Source organism: Talpa occidentalis, unplaced genomic scaffold, assembly GCF_014898055.3.
Source record: "Talpa occidentalis isolate TD23 unplaced genomic scaffold, MPIMG_talOcc4v2.1 talOcc4.13, whole genome shotgun sequence".
Taxonomy (NCBI): domain Eukaryota; kingdom Metazoa; phylum Chordata; class Mammalia; order Eulipotyphla; family Talpidae; genus Talpa; species Talpa occidentalis.
The window spans coordinates 48,251,204-48,272,569 of NW_023601322.1; the positions used below are offsets into that span (position 1 = coordinate 48,251,204).

The window sequence follows — 21,366 nt, forward strand, 5'->3', positions numbered from 1 at the left end:
CATCCAGCCAGCCAGCAAGGGTCCCACATGGTGCAGCAGACCTTTCCTGTCTCACCCGCTGCTCCCCTCAGCAGTGTATTTCGTCAGTCTGACTGTTCTGTTCCCCACTCTGTCTCTGGTGAATCCTCTCACCCTCCTGCGAATCTGGCCTGTGCCCCGGTTCTTATATAAATAAATAAATAAATAAATAAATAAATCTATCTTTTAAAAAACCAAAAAGATTTAATTTTTTTTATTTACAAATTTCTTCAACATAAGTAATTAATGTCACAATCACAACCTCTATACAATAACTGTTGTGTGTCTGAGATTGTGCCCGGCAATCTGTGTTGTCATTCAGTCCTCATAACAGTCCAACTTGAGACAAGTGTTCTCAGGCCCTCATCCCAGTGGGTAACTGAGGCTTGGTGGGCTCTAATCAAATGGCTAGTGGAAACAGTCTTTCTCCTCCTGCTGATGCCCTCAGGACTTAGTAAGCTCACGGGTGATGGCTGAGGTTAGAACCACGTCCACACCTCCCAGAAGTCTAGACCAAGGTTTACAACCATCATTTGTCATGGTGGATGTCATAGGCACCCTCAAAATCTCAGAGCTTATACATGACTTAGTGGAGTCAAACTTCCTCAAACTTCCAGTCCAAGAAATAATTTGCCTGTGATTCACAGGATTCCACAGAGGAGTCTCAGATATCTGTCAGTGTTTCAGGTCTGTAAATGATCAAGGAATAAGTTGATAATATATACCATAAAATGCAAATAATTGTAACTCCTTCCCAGTCTTGGGGGAACCCAGTAGTCTACGCTAAAGGGATATGGATGCTGTGGGACAGGTGGGATGTGGGTGCACATCTGAGGAGATGTGACCCTGTTTCTCCAAATCACATACCGTGCTGTAAACCAGTGTTACTGCAGATAAATAAGTTTAGGGAGAAAAAGAAGGCAAGGCTCTCTGGGCACCCTTTAAAGACTAAATCAATAATCAATCAATACTTCCAGTCTTAGTAGCAAACTAGGAAGTGTGGGAGGTATTTAATGCAGCACAGATGTGGCTGATCTCCATGTAATGTGCCCAACTAATTGCTTTTGTGAATTGTTTTCTTTTCATTTCCTTTGCAGATGATCATTCCCGGGTAAGGCTGCAGACCTTAGAAGGAGACACCAACTCAGACTATATCAATGGAAATTATATTGATGTATGTATTTTGAAACTGCCGGTAAACCCAAACTGTTCTGACCCATACCGTATTGTGTGTTTGTTATAAGATGGGTGGATCTCGTTGGCGCAGCTCCACAATCAAACACATTTGCATTGCTCCTGTGCACCATAGAACTTTACAGTGAAGATAGGATACTCCTTTTCTCGACAGCCTATTAGTTGATGAATTCCTCTGTAGCATTCTATACCTTCTCTGTTGCCCCATGCTTATATGGACTTAGAGAACACACTTCCTTTTTTTTTTTTGTCAACAATTTGCATTACTTGACAGAAAAAAAATCTGTTTGCATATTAATAGGACAAAACTCTCTAATTCCTAATTCGATGATTTGCAATCTCTTGTCATCACTGCACTTTTAAGTTGCCTTCAAAGCAGTCTGCAGCTGTTAACCAGGACTTTTAGTGCATGCAAGACATGGCATTAAATATGCAGGCTGTTTAATTATTGAATACTGCTTCTTTGTTCATTCTGCATCATGTTAACTTAATGTCTTACATTAGAATAAATTCTTTAGGAGACAGCATGTTTTCAGCTGAAAGAATGAAATCAAAAGTAGATTGAAAATCAAGGGAAAGTTGCCATTACTTCTAAGCCCCAAGTTTATATTGAACAGATTTTAGCTCCCCGTAGCCCCAAGGTATCCTCTGGGCTTGGCCATCCGTGTTTCTTGGCTTATCAATACTTCCATAGACAAGTTTCATCCACATATATGGATTCTTTCTTTTCTTGGCTGAGTGTTACTCTGATGCTACTATGGTGCTAGCATTGTGATCTCTAAGCATAATCTAAAAATAACTATTATTTTTAGTGCTAATTGGGAGGATTTGACGGTTTTGGTTATAGGTTGGGAGGTAGGGCCTGCGGAATAATTATTTGAAAAATAAACCATATTTCATTCTTCTAATGAAGAGATCTGTGTCATTTAGATAATGCCCATAAACATAGTCAACCCAAGTTAGATTTTTTTTTATTATTATTAAAGCAAAATTTCTTTCTAAAGTGCTTTGCACTTACTCCTTTATTCTGCAAATGTTTAGTGAATAACTTATGGGATACTTAGAGATATCCAAGGCTTGTTACCTTCTTCCAAGTTCCTCACAATTTAGAAACTGAGGTAAGACATATTTTTTCCTTAACTCCTCTTCCCTTGGGAAGTTCCAGTCCAAGCCCTTTCATGTGCCTATCCAAGGTTCTCCCTCTTTTACTGGGCCATTGAGCACAGAGACAGTGTCCAACTCATTTTCAAATTCCCTGCACCTTTCATAGTCCTGAAATATTATAAGCAATTTTTAAGTGGTTAATGAATCTCTGAGTGAAAGAGTCAATGTGATCAGATTAGACATCAGATCAGGCATCAAAGTAAATGTGATCAGACATAGGAAGTTGGAGATTTGCACTAAGCTTTAAAGAATAGATAAAGATACAGTTCCAGAGATTTATCTGAAGAATACACAGAGATACTTTTATAGAGATACTATAATGAAAATATCAGATTGATTAGTTTTAATTTTAGCAGAGAAAGTCAATAGGGTAGGGCCCCTTTATTCACTTAGTTAATACAATTTTTGAACACCTAATTGTCAGTTACTGTCCTGGGTACTAGAATTTATAACTGTAAACAGTTCAGATCATAAAGAAACCCCCCAAACTCTCTGCTCTAATGGAGCTAATGCTCTAACTAGGAGAAATAGACAACACTTTAGTTAATTCCATATGGTGTATCCGATGGACTTCTGTACTATAGAATAAAGGGGGAAGAGGAGTGCCAGGTTTGAAGATGGATTGAAATTTTGAATACTTTGGCTAGAGTCAGTTCCTTTGTGAAGGTGACATTTGAGCAAAGAAGACAGCCAACTGCGCTATGTAGAAATCTGGGGGACGTGCATTCCAGGCTTACAGATAGCATGTGAAAAGTTCTTGTTGTGGAGCATGTCTGGAGAATTTGAAGAAAAATAGGCAGGTGAGTATTGAGTATTGGTGAGGCTTTATAAAGAGAGGGAGTCATAGGTGATTTGAGATGAGTAATGTCATGGGGCAAGGTAACATAAATAGTCATAATGATTTTGGCTTTGACAGCGAGATGGAGAATCACTAGAGGGTCTTCAGCAGAAGAGTGACATGATCTGGTATCAGAAGGGAACAGTTGTAGGTGGTTAACAGTAGAAGCAAGGAGACCTGCTAAATGGCTGTGGAAGCAATCAGAGAGACATTATATCTTGGCCCATGTAGAAACACTGCAGGGTGAGAAATGTTAGACTGCAGGGTCTGCACTTAAAATAGAACCAGTGGGTTTGCTGACACATTGGCTGTGGAGTGGAGGAGGAAAGGAGGGGTCAAGAATGCCTTCAAGAGATGGAGTTGCCATTATCTGATGAGAAGGCTGTGGGTGGAATAGATTGGGAAGGAGGTAGAGAGGACACAAGGAGTTCCTTTTTAGATGTGTCAAACTTTCGATATATATTAGACACCCAAGTGAAGGTATTGAGTAGGCGGTTGATACCACACCGAGATTTCAAGGAAAAGACCAGGCTAAAAGTAAGAATGTAGAGCCCAGCCCATCATATACAGATGGTTTAAAGGCCATGAAATTGGATGAAACTGGGTGGAATGAGTGTAGACAGAGGAAAGAATATAAGAACTTGGCATTCCAATATCAACATTAAGGTGAAGGGTAAGAAACAACACAGAAATGAGGAGTAGCCAGGAAGGTAGAAAAGATTCAGGTGTGCCTTATCCTGCAATCCAATGAAGAAAGTATTTCGGCAGTACTAATTGTGTTCAAGCTACTGACAGATCAAGCAGATGAGGCTGAGAAATGACCACTGTGCTCAGCAGCACACTTAGGTCATGTGTGGACTATTTATCAAATGTGCCCCTGCTATTTCCAGTACCTTGCTAGAACTGACATAGTGAATTAGTCAGACCAGGGTCTTGCCCTTGTGGAGTTTCTCAGCCAGAAAAAAAGTGTGATTATCTAATTCTATTTAATATCTGACATGATTCCATAATTTGAGACTGACAGCATGTCAGTTGTATAAAAGAATGTGCTGCTTTTGTTCATTATCATTGACTTGTGTTTAAGAGCAAAAAAAAAAAAAAACTGACTTGCATGTATTTCTTGTTTTAGAGATCTCTAGTTCCTCTCCAAGTTTCTTTATTCTGTTTTCCAGCTGACTTTGGACACAGTGTTTTGGGTCATCTCAGGGGATAGAAATAGAAATTACTGAGACCCACTGTGATATTATATCTCACCCATGTGTAATTTTCTATAAGTTTCCTTTATCTTTCTGAGATATCGATGTGCTTTGCTCCCTTCCTTCTTTGGTCTCCATTTTCATCTCTCCCCCTTCTTGTAAGGTGATGTAAAAAGAAGAGGTCTTGCAAAATTTCTACCATTTTAAATTCCTGACCCTGGCCCCACAGCATCATGTGATGGTACTAGCAGTGTTTAAGAATAATGTTTAGTATTACTGTAGATATACCTGCCTATCTGATATAATGGAATATGTGTCTTAAGCCTTGGCACGTTGCTAATAGCATCCCAAACACAATGAAATTCTACTCCACATTCCCAACCTGTTTACACTGTAATAGGAGTCATGGCCATGTGATTTGAGAGAATCCCTAAGTGGTTTGTGTGGATTGCTCATTCATCATCTCATCCCCACCGTGTGAGTAATTTACACACCCCCTTGTGCAAGCATCATCTTTCTTGCATCTTTGCTTATTAAGAGGAACTCAGTGGTCCTGGATCTTTTAATTTCACTTCCAAGCAATGTAGCTGTCGGTATTTATATTTGCATTCATTTCGGCAAACCTCTCATATGACTTCGGTGCTGCTTATTGATTTTAAGTTTGTCAAATACTCTTTCTCATTTCCTTTTAGGGTTATCATCGACCGAATCATTATATTGCGACACAAGGTAAGTTTATTTCAGTTTTGATGTCTTTCTTTGGTTCTTTGCCCAGTCTCTATCATTTGTACCTACTTCATCCTTCCTTAGAACAATACCCACTCTGCCCAGCAATATTTATTGCAGTTCTAGCCATTAACACATGTTCCCGAGTCTTCCCATCAGATGTTCTGTTCGTGTCATTTAGTTAGAACTTTATGTTGAAATCGTTAGAATAAATGTGTTCTTCAATTTGTTATGAATTAAATTTGTCTATCTTAAGAATTAATCTGACATTTATTTATATATATATATATATATATATATTCATTAAATAACTAGGTCTTGCATACTCTGTACACAGAGACCTGTGCTGGCTGCTAGGGATCCAGCAAGCACCACCTCTCACATCAGTTGTGGTTTAGTGGGGAGCTGGGTGGTGACCTGTACATTGACAGTGATAATTAAAAACCTGTATAAGAGGTACAGAAAAAAATGTTAGGAAAACTTAGAGAACAGAGAGGTTGCTTTCAAACAGCATGATCCAAAAGCAGCTTTGTGGAAGAAGTGAGATCGGGAAGGGAACTTCTCAATGGCAGAGACATCCTGAACAAAGATCTGGAAGGAAACAGGAGATTGTATTGGCTAGAGAAAACAAAAAGAAAGCTAGGGAACTCGCTGATGTGGTGGATGGTATGGCTCTCATACCGTCTTTCCTCTGACGATGAGGAGTCACCTGTAGAAAGTAAGGTTCGTGAGGGATGAGGTTTGGGGCATGAGGTATCATCCTTAGGGTCAAGCTGGAGAATCAATATAAGTGCTGTGGGAGTGCTGAGAAGTAGAAAAGTCTAGGGTATTCGAGTGTACATTTTTTTTTCACTTTATTATTTCATTATTGTTTCTAGTAATGAATTCTATCCCAGAAACAGGATCTGGGAAAACAAAAGGATGTGACCTGCTAGTAATTAGAGATTAGCAGGGGGGTGCCCAACTGAAGGTGAAGGAGCAAGGGAACCAAGATGCCAAGAAAATCGCCGCTGGAAAGGCAAGGGTTGCAGGCAGGGTCACAGGTGTTCAGTGGACCCCATGGAGAGAGAGGGGCTAACGGATTGAGGTCAGATTCAATTAGTGAGTCATTGGCTGGGAGAAAAAGCAGTTGTAGCCAGAGAGAAGAATTTCCAACACATGGAGCAGTATTATCCAACTTGGAGTATTATCCACATGGAGCAGTATTATAGAACTTTCTACAATGGTAGAAATATTTTGTGTGCTATCCAAAATGGTAGTCACTGGTCATCTGTGGCTACTGGGACTCAAAATGTATTGGAGGATGAAGAATGAATTTTAATTTCAATTTTATTTTTTTCCAACTTTATTGATTTTCCAATTGTTTACACAATGATATAATTCTGGGATTACACTTTCATATGTGCACATGCTTCACTCACCCTCCACCAAAGTCCCTGTGCCAATATCTAATCACCTTCCTTCCCTTGCCCCTTCCTGCTCCTTTCCTTTTTCCTCGTAATGAGGAAAATATTCCATTGATTATCTATTCCACAATTTCTTTATTCAGTCATCTATCTATATGCATTTAGGTTAGCCCCATGACTTGGCAATTGTGAAGAAACGCTGCTTTGAACATTGGATTGCACAAACCTTTTCATATGTGTCTTCATATGAATTTAAATTTGAATAATGAATTTTCAAACCAGAGCTGTGGCTTTTTCTGGGTTATCTTCCTGTCTCCCCTCCACTTAATTCTTTCCGCTGGCAGTTAATACATTGATGATCCAGTGCTCACTTCATCACATCTGCCTGAGCAGCCATTAATACACTTGTAATATGCATGCGTTGTGATTTGCCACACCAGGGGGCAAAGGAGAGGAAGCCATGTCCTTACTGCATGTTTGTACTCAAAGCCAGGGCAGAGTTAGGATTTCTAAAGCGGGATTCGCAGTAAGGGGCCAATGAGTATGCAGGTGGGTAGGTGGCCCAGAACTGACTATATATCACAATTAAAAGATACCCCGCAGAGACCGCTTGAGCCATGAGCTGGAGGAAGCCACACACATTTAGAACTGCTCCTCCAAAATGATTTGGGAGAACACCTGCCAGCCACATGATACACAAACGAGGGGACCCTGGAGAGGTGTTCTTTTTATTATTGTTTTGTTTTATTTTTAAAACTAACTTCAAAAGTCCTGCTTTAGTGAACTTAGGAAAAACAATAGGAGGCCATTATGGAAGAAAATGCCTTTCGTCTGTGATGGACGCAGCTTACCCAGCACCCAGTCCCTCTTCCTCATTGCTGAGTTCATCTGTGGGTTAAAGAAGCACAGAATTAGCAAGGACCCTGTAATTCCTTCCGGAGGAGCAGGCCGAGCATTGTGAAATCTGTGGGGCTCTCACAGCTGCTGGTGGAGCTTTAGCACCTGGCTGGGATTTCCTAGGAGCCAGCGAAAGGGTGGAGAATTTGTGGGGGAGACAGGTCTCCAGCCAGCCTTGGAGGAAGGGTCCCTCGTCAGAGGATCAGCCAAACAGAAGTCCTGCCTAGGTTGGGGAGGAACACGACCCCCCAGCAAAAGGGACCCGAATGGGGTGACAAGGGTCTTCACCCCTGTGGCACCTGGGTCTTCTTGATCGCCTGCAGGAAGGGCTCATCTCTCAGGAAAAATTCAGTCATACACATATTTTACATAGACATTCAGGCATTCATTGACTTACCAAATCCAGCCTGAAAAATCTATAGATCCCAGATAAAAAGCCTCTGAGTTAGGGAAGCTAAGAACAAAAAACTGAAGGTAAAATGAGGACTCTTGTTAAAAAGCTTTGAATAACAGTCATTTAATGGAAGGCAGAAAGGCAGGGAGGGAGAAAGGGAAGATATTTCTAAGCCACATAGTGGTAAAAAACATGGTTTAAGATGCTTAATTGGTGTGGAATTATCCTGGATAGAAACCTGGAAAAAAAGATAACAGTTAGAAAATAAGCACAAAATATCCTGAATAGAAACAAATAATTCAAACAATAAAGGCTGTGAGGAAGTGATAGTTTTCATCTTATTTAATAATTGAAGTTGCTTATATGAAGTTGCTAAAATACGTATTCTAATATTAAGTATATTATACTGTCACAAACTTGCTTTTTAAATATGTTTCCTCTTCATCTAATAAAATGTAATAAATACATTTGCTTTATGTAGTAGTAATATGGGCTGATAGACTACTGTTCTTTTCAAAAAGTCAGCATTTTTACTTGGCCATTTATCCAATAAATATTAAGTGCCTACTAGGTACCAGGCTTTGTGCTAAAACTAATATAATGCACTTTCTAGCCTCTGACCACTTTAGATATCATTTATCTCATTTATTTTTTGTATTAAACATATGTACTTTCTTGCATCGTTATTAAGTCTTGGACAGTATTTTAATTCTCCCCTCACAGGTAGTCCCCGTAGTCCGCCCACCCCCATAGCACTGTGTTCACCACAGTCCCCTGCACTCTTCCTCCCCTGTTTCGATCCCTTTTCCTCCCCTTCCCTGCCATATGCCTCAGATCTGTGGCTGCTTGCTTGTTTTGTTTTTCCCTGACCCTTTGTTCAGTATCTCTATATTCCACCTGTACGTGAAACCATCCGATATTTATCTTTCTCCTTCTGACTTGCTTCACTTAGCATAATTCCTTCTAGTTCCATCCATGTTGCCACAAATTGCATGAGTTTATCTTTTTTGGTCACTGAGTAGTAGTCCATTGTGTATATAATACCATGTCTTCTTGATCCGCTTATCTGTTCTGGGGCATTTAGGTTGTTTCCATATTTTGGCTATTGTACATAGTGCTGCAATAAACATAGAAGTGCCTGTTTCTTTTCGAATTAGTTGTTTTTTTGCCCTTTGGGCAGATTCCTACACTGCTGATGGGAATGTAAATTGTTCTGACCATTTCTTAATTAGAAGAAATTTCTTTTTTTTTAAAGAGAAGACTTGAGACCCATGGGAACAAGCAAAAGTTGAAAACTGAACTAATGCGTAGCAGCAGCTTAGCTGCAACATCAGGATAGGCGTGCTGTGTGCTTTCCCCCTTAGGTGTTTAAGCCCTTGAGAAGAGGCTCTGTGTGACTTTAGAGAGTGCTCTCCTCAAAAATCATGCAACTATTACAAAATGAATCTAGGATCTAATCCCTTCCTTGTAAGTTACAATCCTCCTCCAAAAAAGCATATTTTCTGTGACACAATCATATTTGAAAATCCCTTTTGATTAAAATTGTCTTGGGTGTCTTGATATATGAAACTGTGCAGCAGAGTTACCCTGTACCTATTCCCATCTGGGCACCTGTTTGGAGATCCCCTTGTTCAAGGCTCCACAAGGCTGCTGGGTAGAGTTAATGCTGATCTTAACGAACAGAGACTGCCCATGGCAAGATAAAAACTCCAGGGGGCCTCCCCAGTGGTGCAGGAGGTTGAGCGCAGTGTTGTGAGGCTGTCCACAGCCTCTGCAGTGCAGGTTCAATTCCTGGCCGGCCAAGGAGATACCCACATGGTGCGGCAGACCTCTCCTGTCTCACCTGCTGCTCCCCTCAGCAGTGTGTTTCAGTCCATCTGCCCGTTATGCTCCCCTCTCTGTCTCTGGTGAATCCTCTCACCCTCCTGCCCCTCTGGCTTGTACCCCAGCTCTTGTATAAAAATAAATAAATCTTAAAAAAAAAAAAAAAACCTCCTGGTAGCCACTCCTATCAAATTAGCACAACACAGTAAAAAGGAAATAAAGTGCTTTTCAAGGTACCTACACTTAAGAGGAATTAAATGTGTAGATTTTAACAATCTAGAATTAAAGCACAACACTTTTTATGCCCAGAACCCAATTTCTCAGTGTTACATTTCAGGATACCAAGGCATGCTAGCACAGACCACAGGAATTGATAAAGAAAATCAGAAACCAGATAGTTATTACAGTGAGAACCATCAATGTCCGTCGGACAGAATCACCCTCCACCCAGTAAGGGCATCCTGCCCTGTAGACCAGTTATAGAGAAAAATGCCCCAGCAGTGGTTACATCATGACCTGGCATCAGAAGTATCTACCAATGGCTAGGCAGAGAGCTAGCACAAAGGAGATGCAAGAATGCAAGAGTGAGTGAGTGAGCGAGTGAGTGAGTGAGTGAGTGAATATCTTGATGTTTCTGAGTAGGCAGTAGAATATTCCAGCCAGGCTGAAAAGTTATATCCTGTTGTGGATTTTGGAATCAATATCTCAACACTTACCATTACTTCTATTCTAAGTGAAGGACTGGGCAACTCCTATTTTATGAACATTTTTTCTTTAGACATTTCAGTAAATTGAGGCACTGTTGGAGCTAGTCCATCTTGCCAAAAGAACTTTGCTTATCTCTACACTATCCCAATTTGTGCATAGTCCCCTCCCATGAACACCTTGTATCATCAGCTTTATTTATCCATAATTATAATTTGTTGATAACTTAAAAAAGAGAAACATAAAAAATATTCTGTAATCTGTACCACATCTTGATCCAGTCATCTATTTTTGGGCATTTGGGTTATTTCCAAAGCTTAGCTATTATAAATTGTGCTGCTATAAACACAGGGGTGCATGTGCTCTTTGGAATTAATGTTTCTGTGTCCTTTGGGTAAATACCTAGGAGTGGAATTGCTGGATCATATGGAAGCTCTATCTTTAGTAGGCTGAGGAATCTCCACACAGCTCTCCATAGTGGTTGGACCAGTTTGCACTCCCACCAGCAGTGCAGGAGAGTTCCTTTTTCTCCACATCCTCGCCAACATTTTTTGTTGCTAGTTTTTTTTTTTTTTAATATGTGCCATTCTCACTGGTATCAGATGGTATCTAATTGCAGTTTTGATTTGCATTTCCCTGATTGCAAGTGACGTTGAACATTTTTTCGTATGTCTGGTGGCCATTTGTATTTCCTCTTTGGAGAATGGAATATTACTCAGCATTCAAAAAAGATAAACGCATGCAATTTGCAGCAACATGGATGGAGCTGGAAGGGATCATGCTCAGCAAAATAAGCCTGAAAGAAAAAGAAAAATACCAGATGGTCTCACTCGTAACAGAAATCTAGAAAACCTAAATATGGACCAGGAAAAAGAATAACTATAAGAAAGAAAAAAATCAAAATCAATAAACAACTGTGAACCAGAGACACTCTCTGTGGGGGGGGGAGAAGGGATTGGGGTCAAAATTGGGGTTGCAATTGTATGGGGAATATAAAAATTTAAAAAAAAACAAACTTTAATCTGTGATCTAGGAGTAAACTTTTAGTGAAAATAATCAAAAATGTTGGGAGTGAAGGTTTATAACATAAAGATCCTCCAGAACTTCAACTACCCCACAGAGGTCCACCTTTACTGTGTGATTCCCTATAGTTCAGTGACTGTAGGCTGATCTCCTGTAGTTTGGCTATACTTACTTCCTTTGCTCTGTGACTTCCTTCTGTTTGTTGTTTATCTGTTTTCCTTCTTCATTTTATTCAGACTCTTTATGGTGTGACCCTCTTTAAATGTGGATTTTCAAAAAGATAAATATGGCTTATGTTTTCTCAGCTCACAATTCCTCTTCAGGTCTCTAAAGCAGGAAATAATAGTGCTTAGAATAGGATGCTTAACTTTCCCAGCCAGTCATTCCTGTACCAGACTTGTCAGAATATCAGTGCAAGTTCTACATACCCTACAAAGAAGCTTTTGTCTCCTGCATTCTGGCCTCCAGATGGAGATGAACACTGAAATTATTTTTCAGTAGAACTGAAAGAAAAAAAAATCAATCAAAAGCTAAGCCTTCAGTAAACAAGTTTTGTTTTTATTCCTCCAAGCAGCAATGAGGCTTACACTTCAAGTAGGGATTCTACATCATCTGACACTGACTTGTGCTTCCCAGCTAAGTTATTCCCACATTGTCAGTGTGTTGTAGGTTATGTTTAGATTCACTTTCTATATCCTGTTTGAGATTGATTTAAAAATATCGCCTGGTAAAGCGAAGTATTCTCTGGCTTCCAAAGTTAAATAGGGAGGCTTTGAGGCAGTATGATTAACTGTAGTTAAATACCCACATAATTCCCTGGTACTAGCTTCACTAGGCCTCCATTGCCATGGATCCTTGCAAAGTCAAGCCATTCCTTTTTGCTGTAGTCAGTTCAAAATTGAAAAAATATTTCTGTGCACTTTATAAGTGCCTATAAGTGACTCGATATAGGTCGGGAAGACATTCAGGACCTCAGAAATTAAACAGAGTGAGTGTTAGACAAACAACCAGTTGTTACTAATTTGTGATTTTGTTGCAATACCAGATTTGGGGACTATTTTAGGCTATTTTTCTTCCCTCTCCTTACCCCATTGAGCAGGTTAAAAAATGAGACCCAATGCAGATCTAAGACCCCCACCTCTGACTTCCTTAGTGAAGGAGGTGACCAGGTTTTTTCATCATACTTGGACACAGTTTGGACAAGTTTGTCAAGACAGAAAACACTTTAGAAAGTTTCTGGCCATTGTAAGTTACTTCTTTTTCATAACTTCTCATTCAAAGGGATGCTTCTGGAAATTTTCTGATGCATGTCCTGCTCTCCCATTGAAAATAAGAGATTGCCTACACTGACTATGTCTAGGGAGTCAATTCATGTCTATTTCATCCACTTCTTAGATGTATTCTCTTTTTTCTTAAATAAAAGTGGATCCCACTTGTATACTGAGAAAAACTTAATTAATGAAGATAGAGACTAATGAAAGCTTTTATTTCTCTGGCAGTGGCCCCTGAAGCATGTGAATATAAATTCTTCCCTTTGCTTTGCTTCTCCTTGACAGAAGGCAGGCGGATCCTTTGGGTCACCAAACCCCTCCATTCTGAAGTCTGCCAATCTTTTTTATTTTGCTCTCCTTGATTGTCTTCCCTCTGTTTCTTTCTTTCCAGCTGGAGCAAGTACTCAGGATGACTTTATGAGGGTTCTCTTTGGAGACAGGCCTGATGAATGCTCTGTGACTCAGACAGCAGGAGGCTCTCATGGTGTGAACATCTGTCATGTTCCTCCCTTCTGAGTCTACAAACACTTTCTTGCGTGCCTCTTCCCAGCTCTTCATGCACGATTGCCATATAGCCTGTCCCAGGATCAGGGGCCCAAGGTCCCTGCAGTAGCAGTGCCTCTATCTCTGTATCATAGAGCAGATTGTTGCCAACACTGCCTACCAGCCCTTTTATTCTTTTCTATATAAGAGATTCTCTTTGGAGGCCTAATCTTTACCCCGTCACTCAAATCTGATTTGTCTGCCTTTATCATTCTGCTTTCCATGTCAAAAATAATAACAGCCTTTGCATTCCCATTCACAGTGGTACTGTGGCAAGTGGAAAATGTTTATGTAACTGCCAGGGAGGCATGATTCTAGCAAAAGGCTGAATATAATCCAAAAAGAACAAAATCTAAGTAATGGTTCATTTAGGTAGATGGGGTTTCCAGAAATGCTTTGGAACACTTCAGTTCCAAGAGCAAGTTGTGCTAAGAGACTCTATTATAGGTTTTATTCATAAATATTTTTTTGCTTATGTAACATGGTCACAAATCAAATCTTTGAAATTTGCTGTATAATTCCTTCCATATACAAACATGTTTTATGTTAGTAACTAAGGCAAGACTTTTTCCATCTCCAAGAGGCAATAGACTAGAGGAGTTAAAGTGTACAATCTAGAGGTGAACTATATAGTCTCAGAAACAATACTGCAGGCAACCTCCCAATAAATATTAGCCATAATTCTCTCATTATCATTATGATCCTATGGATTCCAGAAGATGTATCTCTCCAAAGAAAATAGGCAGTTCCTGCTTCAACCTAATAGTGTATTCAGTTTTCATAAATGCTAACACATTCTATACCTGTTGATGCCTCCTCTCAAAAGGCTGTATCAAAGAAGAGTGCTACATTTTCACCCACATCCTTCATACTCCTTCAAAGTACCAAGATTATCATCCTTGTTACTAAGTTTTAAACAAAAGACAAACATGGTCAAAAAAACAATGGTTCTGTTATAAGCTAGGAAAAACATTTTCCTTCAATTTTTGAGGTCTTACAGAAACTAAGCAGGTTTGCTAACAGCAAAGGACTCCAGTCTTGGTGTTCTGAAGGCTTCCTTGAGGCACACTTAAAGAAAGTTGCACCATGTGTATGTAAAAACAGCTTAATTCCAAAGCTCAGACAAGTTCTCTCCCAACAGGCTTCATCTCAACCAATTTCTAAGAAAAGAATTACATGAGGATGTTTTAGAAAGAAGCTTTGAAAGGCTAAGAAATCACTGGAGAACAAAATAAGACTGAGAAATGATCTTCTGGGAAAGAGAATAATAATGACAGAGTTGAAGAAGGGGGAAGTAAAAGTGAGACAAAGCGAAAGATGTGTGCTCTTGACCCACTTCTGTATCTTATGGTAGGTGAGGCCAGAGGTTGACCAGATACCTAAAATGGGACAGTCACCATCTACAGCAGGAAGGCAGGGGAAGGGGTAGGACTAAACTGAAAGGAATTCCCCCAGGCCACTTTTGAGATCAATTCCACATAGTAGAGTCCCAGGAAATGTACATGTCCTCCAAGCATTCCATGTCAGCTTTGAAAAAGAAGTGCCATCAATGGATAATGAGTGTTCAATAATTTTAAGTAATGATTGCTCTTTTTTAAAGTGATACAGCAGTGTCATAGTTGTTTTCTTCAAAAAAAGTAAGGATACCCAGTGAAATATTTCAGTAGATACTGTGCTAGTAAGTAACTGCGCCCGTGGCTTCCATTACATGCAGCGAATTCCCACCATGACCCATACCCAAAGCCTCATTATTCACACAGGGGCAGTAAAAAAGATATTAATAATTCTCACCAGTAATTTGTTAGCAAGTATCCAAAATAATTTTTCTAGCCACACAATCAGACCAATCTTATTGTGATTCTATTTTACAAATAGATGTATTTTTCCTATGTTTTCTGAACATTTAGAACAGTTGTACCACTTTGAAGAACGCTTTGGCATTGAGTTAAGATGCCAGAATTTTTAAAAAATAGGCAAGGTGAGAGATAGGTATATATGTGGAGTTGGGGGTAGGGTATATAGAATCTTTCTGTAGTGTTTCTTATAAATACATGAGAATTTACAAGTATCTCAAAATTAAAAGTTAAAAAATTTTAAATACAGTAGAAATTTAAGTTATATAGCAATATTTCCCATTATCATCTTCTATTGGGCATCATAATACAATAAGACATGGGGGGAAAATGAGGACATAATTGAAAAAGACAAAATAATTTATAAATACCAAGAGAAATTATAATGTATTAGAACTAATAAGAAAGTCCAGCAAAGTTGCTGGGTGCAAGATCAATATAAAAAATGAATTAGTGGTATTTTTATACTAGCAACATGTATAGCACTTTTCATGTTCATTCATATTGATTAAAATACAGGTTTACCTTCACCAAATGGGGAGCTTATTTACATTTTAAAATATTATGACAAACTTAGGTCTCATAGCCACTGTTTTCATTTATTTTCATGTTTAAAGATCTTAAAACTTGAGGTTGGGTTAAGGAAGAAAGTGCTCAGAATACTTGAGTTATTTTGTTTTCAGTTTACTTAAAAAAAAAGTTCTTTATCAGATTTTGCTGACGTGGACATAGTTGGGTGGAAATGTCTAAACTTTCCTAGTTCAAAAAAAAGTAAAAAAAACTACTGTAAAAATATGGAAGTATGTAAAATTTTTGACGGAAACGACATAATACGACTGTGGTAGGATGGATTGATATTGGAACTAAGGTAAAAACAGTACCAATACAAAAAATAGGAAGATGAAAATTGGAATTAAAAATCCTAAATTCCTTGTATTTCTTAGAAAGAAAAACATTAAATAATACTTACCTTATTATTATCTTTGTTTATAAATATCTCATGATTATTTTTAATAAGTTAGATGAAAGTCAGATTGTTAACCAAAGAGAAGACAATGGTTGAAGTCTCCTTCAGCTGATCCCAAAAGGAGAGATTTCCCAGGCATTTTAGAATCTTATTGTAACTTGTTCATTAGTGTTTGGTTTATGCCAATTTCTCTTACTTCAATCTGACATGACCTCTGGTGTTCAATCAGCATTTCATATGTTCTAGTAATACACCTAGAAACCAATATTCCATAAAAGTAATTATCTAGAGAAAGGCAGGCAGATTTGTACATTTAATGTTGGCACACATTCTTATTTCAGCCTGGAAGGAAAATATTAAGGAATAGTAGTAGTGAAATGTAAACATCAACATGTAGATTATGTATTCTGGAGAAATGTTAATCATGGATATAGAAAATCTATGACTCTTTTTAGGTGTAAAAAGAGCACACACCTGTGGGCCAATTTAAAAGACATAGGGGCAATCGGCAAGTACCTACACAGCAGAGAAAGCCTTGGAAGGGAAAGACTCACACACTAGGAGCATCTCTTCCAGGAGAGAAGGGATTTGTAATTGTGTGTGGAAAATTGAAATTTATTAACCAAAAACACTATTTAACATCACTATTTAAGTCATGCTTTTGACACTACTTCTAAAAAGGTATATTTTATTATAGCTCCCATGTCTATTTTCTCCTCTTTTACTGTCACGAAGGTAAAATTCCAATGGACTGTTGAACATTTCTAACCCTGTAATTCTGTATATAAAGGGTGTTTCACATGAGAGTTACCCTTAGAAATTGCTATTTTAACACCCTGCCAGTTATATTTTAAATTTAGGTTAACTAAAGTTTTCCCAGGTTTTCCCCATGATAGAAAAAATCTCAATGTTTGCTTCCAATTTATTAATTTATTTTTGTTTGTTTTAAATGATAATGGTGGGGAAAGATTTTTAGCAATTCGAGAAAGAGCAGACCGCATCCCCTGCACCCAGCTGCCTCAACTTTGGCTTTCTTTTTTCTGCAGCTGATGCCAAAAATTATTCATAAAAATTCCACAATTTCGGCATAAGTAGCCCCAAGGGAGAGCAAATGTTCCTATCAAATAAATGTTGTTAAGGAATATTAATGTAGAAACCAACAGTTTTCTGTGTCATTGTTATTACCTTTGTGACACACAAAGAGGATTCAGTCGGTAAAGCATGGTGGCATATTTTAACTTTTCCATTTTACTCTTGCAAAAATGAAAAGCTACTAAATGTAAAATTACAGATGTAAGTACTGTGGAAGTAGCCAATTGAAAAACCACATAAAGTTTTGTGATATAAACTTACTCAGAAATCACTGAACAGACATCTATGCTCTGAATGTTGCATAAGTGACTTCTTAATACTATTCTAGATTATCGCCAGTAGCAACAATAACAATGATGGATCAGAAATTTAGGGTCATTTTTATTTATGAGCAAGAGCTTTAAAGTAAATGATAAACCCCAGGCTCATCTTTTTCCACATAAAATATCCCACCTTCAGTCATCTTCTGTTCTGATGGAGTGAACTGAGTGACAAAGAACGTAACCTAAGTCCCAGCCAGGCCAGCGTCAGGACTCAGGTTTCCCTTGCCCTCAAGGTCAGTGCCCCGCCCCCCCTGTCACCCCTTCTGTTCCCAAGGCTAATCACATCACATCGTGTAGTTAGAGAAAAGACATGAGCAAAGCAGGTCCCTGGTCTGTTGTTCAGGTCATTGTGAAATGAGAAAAGTACAGCTGATAGCTGATTGACCTGAGTTGGCATCACAGCTTCAAAGCCCCTTAGTCTCCCTAAGCCAGTTTCTCAAATTAAAATGGAAACCACAATTGCAGACAGTCCACAGAAGGGGAAGTGTAATTTTTGCCACACCTGGACCGGGTGGGATTATTGATGTGGTGCCTCATTTAATTAATTGTCCACTATCCTCTTCAGTCCTTTTCCTGGCTGCCCCTCACTTTCCAGCCCAGAACCCCTAGCCCCTGTGCTGAACCAGTAAGGGACAGCAGGGGTCCTGGCTCAGTTTTATCCAAATCCACCTTCCAAGGGCAGTCCTGGTCTTTCCCAGTCTGATTCGAATGCAAGCGCACCCATGACCTACTGGTTTCTGAGCCAGCCTGGCCCAAGGCCCAGAAGTCCCCCTGAGCCTTATCTCTGTGCTTGGAGCCTTGGGTATGTCAGCTGTGCGAGGCCAGAGATGACTGTCACCCTCCCTGGGATTGCTCTGACCTTCCTACCTGCAGACTCCATGTGCTACTGGAACAGAATCAGTGCTTGCTGCTGCTGTTCTTGAAACTGCAGACCTTGCTGCTTGGACAGCTGTGCTGATCTCCACTGGCCATTTGGATGCCCAGGGAGTCTTCCTCAAAGTGTTATTTTAGGGCTTCCCTGGTGGCCTAGAGGTTAAGTCTCAGCGCTATCACCACTATGGCCTGAATTCAATTCCTAGCCAGGCAGCTAACCCACATATGGCGCACAGACCTCACCTCTCTGGTTGCTGCTCCCCTCTGCAGTGTATTTCAGTAGATTTGCATGTTCTGCTCCCCTCTCTGTCTCTGGTGAATCCCTCACCCCCTACACCCCTGGTCTACTCCCCAATTCTTCTATGCAAAAATAAAAAATATTTTAAAAATACCATTTTTACATTTTCAATATATCTAAACTTTTAAATATTTCATTTTGTTTCTGTCTCAGTAATCAATATAAAGCATGATCCCTTTAGTTACTGTTCTTTACTGCTCAGATTCAATGTCTTCCTGTTTCTTGGCAATTTTTGTTCAATAGAGTGGACACTGACCATCTGCTTCTACAGGATCTCAGCAGCAGTCTTTGGACTTGACCTTTTGACCTTTTGGCCTCAGATTTGGACCCATGTGGCCACCTCCCCCAGTTCCCCTCTCCCTTTGTTCCTTCCTCAGGACCACAGACCCCTCATCACACACCGTCTGAGCCCAAACCTCTTAAAACCTCCTCTGCAGCTCATGTGTCTCCCCCAGAGTCTGCTCAGACAACTAAACACTTCTTATCCCTTCTCCCTCTAATTTGCCCAAGCTTTCTATCAAAAAGATTTCTTCCTAGTTGTATTTTTTAATGTCTTCTTCTACTCATTAAAACTGAATCTACAAGTTTTATAAAAATTTTACATTTTCTCACAAGAGGCTTCTTGTGTGTCCCCTTTCCTACTGAGCTGATGTTGAGTTGCTCCTAGTAGATGTGGCACCAGGGGACCAGCCCCCCCAAGCCCTACTCAGCAAAGTCAGATCATCCTTCCTTAGAGGCCGCTGGCAGGTGATGCATCTTCCATAGTCCTGCTGCCTTTTTACTAGTTAGATGTAATTTCTTCCAGATACTTGACCATAGTCATGCTCATACACTACTTACTAACCCTGGTCTCCAAGCAATTCTGCTTTCATAGCCCCAAAATGAGTTTGAAAAATTTATGTACCCCATTTGAACATTTATGTACCCCATTTGAACATCTCTCAAATTTTCATCATAGGTTTACCTAAGTTTATTTGTAAATAAGAGATAGAAAATATTAAGTATTTTTCTAAAATAAAATAAGGATTTATATAATTACAATAATTATTTTATGATATGGGTAAAAACATTTTAACTGCTTTACGGAATAAAGCATACCAAACCTAGGAGTAAACACATGGCATTTTCACCCGTACGCTTTATCCAAGAAAACTTGGTGATCCCACAGAACATTCCAGGTTTATTTAAAATAAAAAGTGTTACCAGCCTGTACTGTTTCAGGTGTTGTGAATTCAGAGCATCCCAGCATGAATCAAAGTACCCCATTTCCAACACCAGATTTTACTCTTAACAGAAATATTTTAGACAGGGAAGCCAGGATGCCCTGGGGGATTTTGAAGTCAATATTTCATTCCATTCCTTGTATCAGACCTGGAGGTTTTTCCACTTGGGCAGTGCCCCAGAGCAATGTTAGAGATGAGTGAGGGTGTCATCAAGTGGAGCAAGGCCATGGAGTCCAGGGAGAGCAGTTTTGGCAGGTCCATATAGAACTCAAATATCTAGAAATTAACCCTTTCAAAAACCACTCATTCACCCCTTGGAAGTTTTCCCTGTGTCCTCAAGTGTGTGCATATTTCAGTTTGAAGTTCAGATGGCTTAGGACACCTACACATAAGAGTAGAGAACATTCTTACCTTATATCTATCTTACACAACTAGACACTTCTTGAAAGTGTAGCTATTACTGTATCTATTACTATATCTATTACTCACCTTTTTTAAAAAAAGATGTATTTATTGATGCATACAAGAACTGGGGTACAGGCCAGAGGTGTGGGGGGGTGAGAGGATTCACCAGAGACAGAGTGGGGAACAGAACAGGCAGATCTACTGAAGTACACTCCTGAGGGAAACAGTGGGCAAGCCAGGAGAGGTCTGCTGCACCATGTGGGTAGCTCCCTGGCCGGGGATCGAACTCGTGCTGCAGTGGCTGTGGATTGCTTCATAGGTTACATCTTAACCCCTTGTGCCACCAGGGAGGTCCTATTACTCACCTTTGTATCACTAACCATATCTTACAGAATTCTTGGCACACACTGGCCAAGTGTTAGCTGTGAATGTGGGTAGCACATGCTAACTCCCACTGTAGCTGAGAAAGGCACATGAATGAGCAAAGCAAACAAGGCTTGAGACCACAGGGCACAGAGAAACTCTGTGACATCCATGGAAAGAGCCAGATGCACAGACCACTGAGCAGACTGGCCCCAGGCTGATGGTAATCAGGGAAAGAAACAGGAAGCCATCACTCTTGAGCCTTGGAAAACTTGCCTTGGGGGAGTGTCAAGTACTTGAAAGGAAGCATATGTGGACAGAGGGCTCCTGGTAGGGGATCCATGAGGCGATCTGGTGGGGGGTTGGTACCTGCAGTAGCATAAGCTGAATCCAGGTAGGGATGCACAGGCTCAAGTTTGTCTCATTAAATAATTAGGATTTTACTCAAAGAGCAGTGGAAACCCCATGAAAGGTTTGGAAAGAGATAGAAAATGATGTTTTTAAGTGATAAGCTCTGGCTAGATTGTAGAGAACAGGTTGGGGGTGGGGGGAGACTGAAAAGGACATACCTTGGTAATTCAGCATAGAGGCCGTGCGACTTGGCAAGAGGATGGTGGGAATGGAAAAAGAGAGAATGAAACAGGAAGTGCCATGTACTAGAAATGCTCCTGAGTGGCTACAGCTCAAGATACAGAAAGATCAGGCAGAGAACTTGGAAGCTGGTCGGCTCATGAACTTGGAATATATTCTACAGTAGTAGGACCACAGGA

At 39.8% G+C, this 21,366-nt stretch overlaps 1 protein-coding gene across 4 annotated transcripts in view; it reads left to right on the forward strand.

Moving 5' to 3' along the window:
* The window catches only part of PTPRM (protein tyrosine phosphatase receptor type M), a 796,148-nt gene that overhangs the window by 707,092 nt on the left and 67,690 nt on the right, over nucleotides 1–21,366 (forward strand). For all 4 annotated transcript variants that reach the window (XM_054694205.1, XM_054694203.1, XM_037508822.2 and 1 more), the window contains 2 exons: nucleotides 1,116–1,192; nucleotides 5,103–5,139. In XM_054694205.1, the coding sequence (XP_054550180.1) occupies nucleotides 1,116–1,192; nucleotides 5,103–5,139 (114 nt within the window). The remainder of the gene's footprint in view (nucleotides 1–1,115; nucleotides 1,193–5,102; nucleotides 5,140–21,366) is intronic.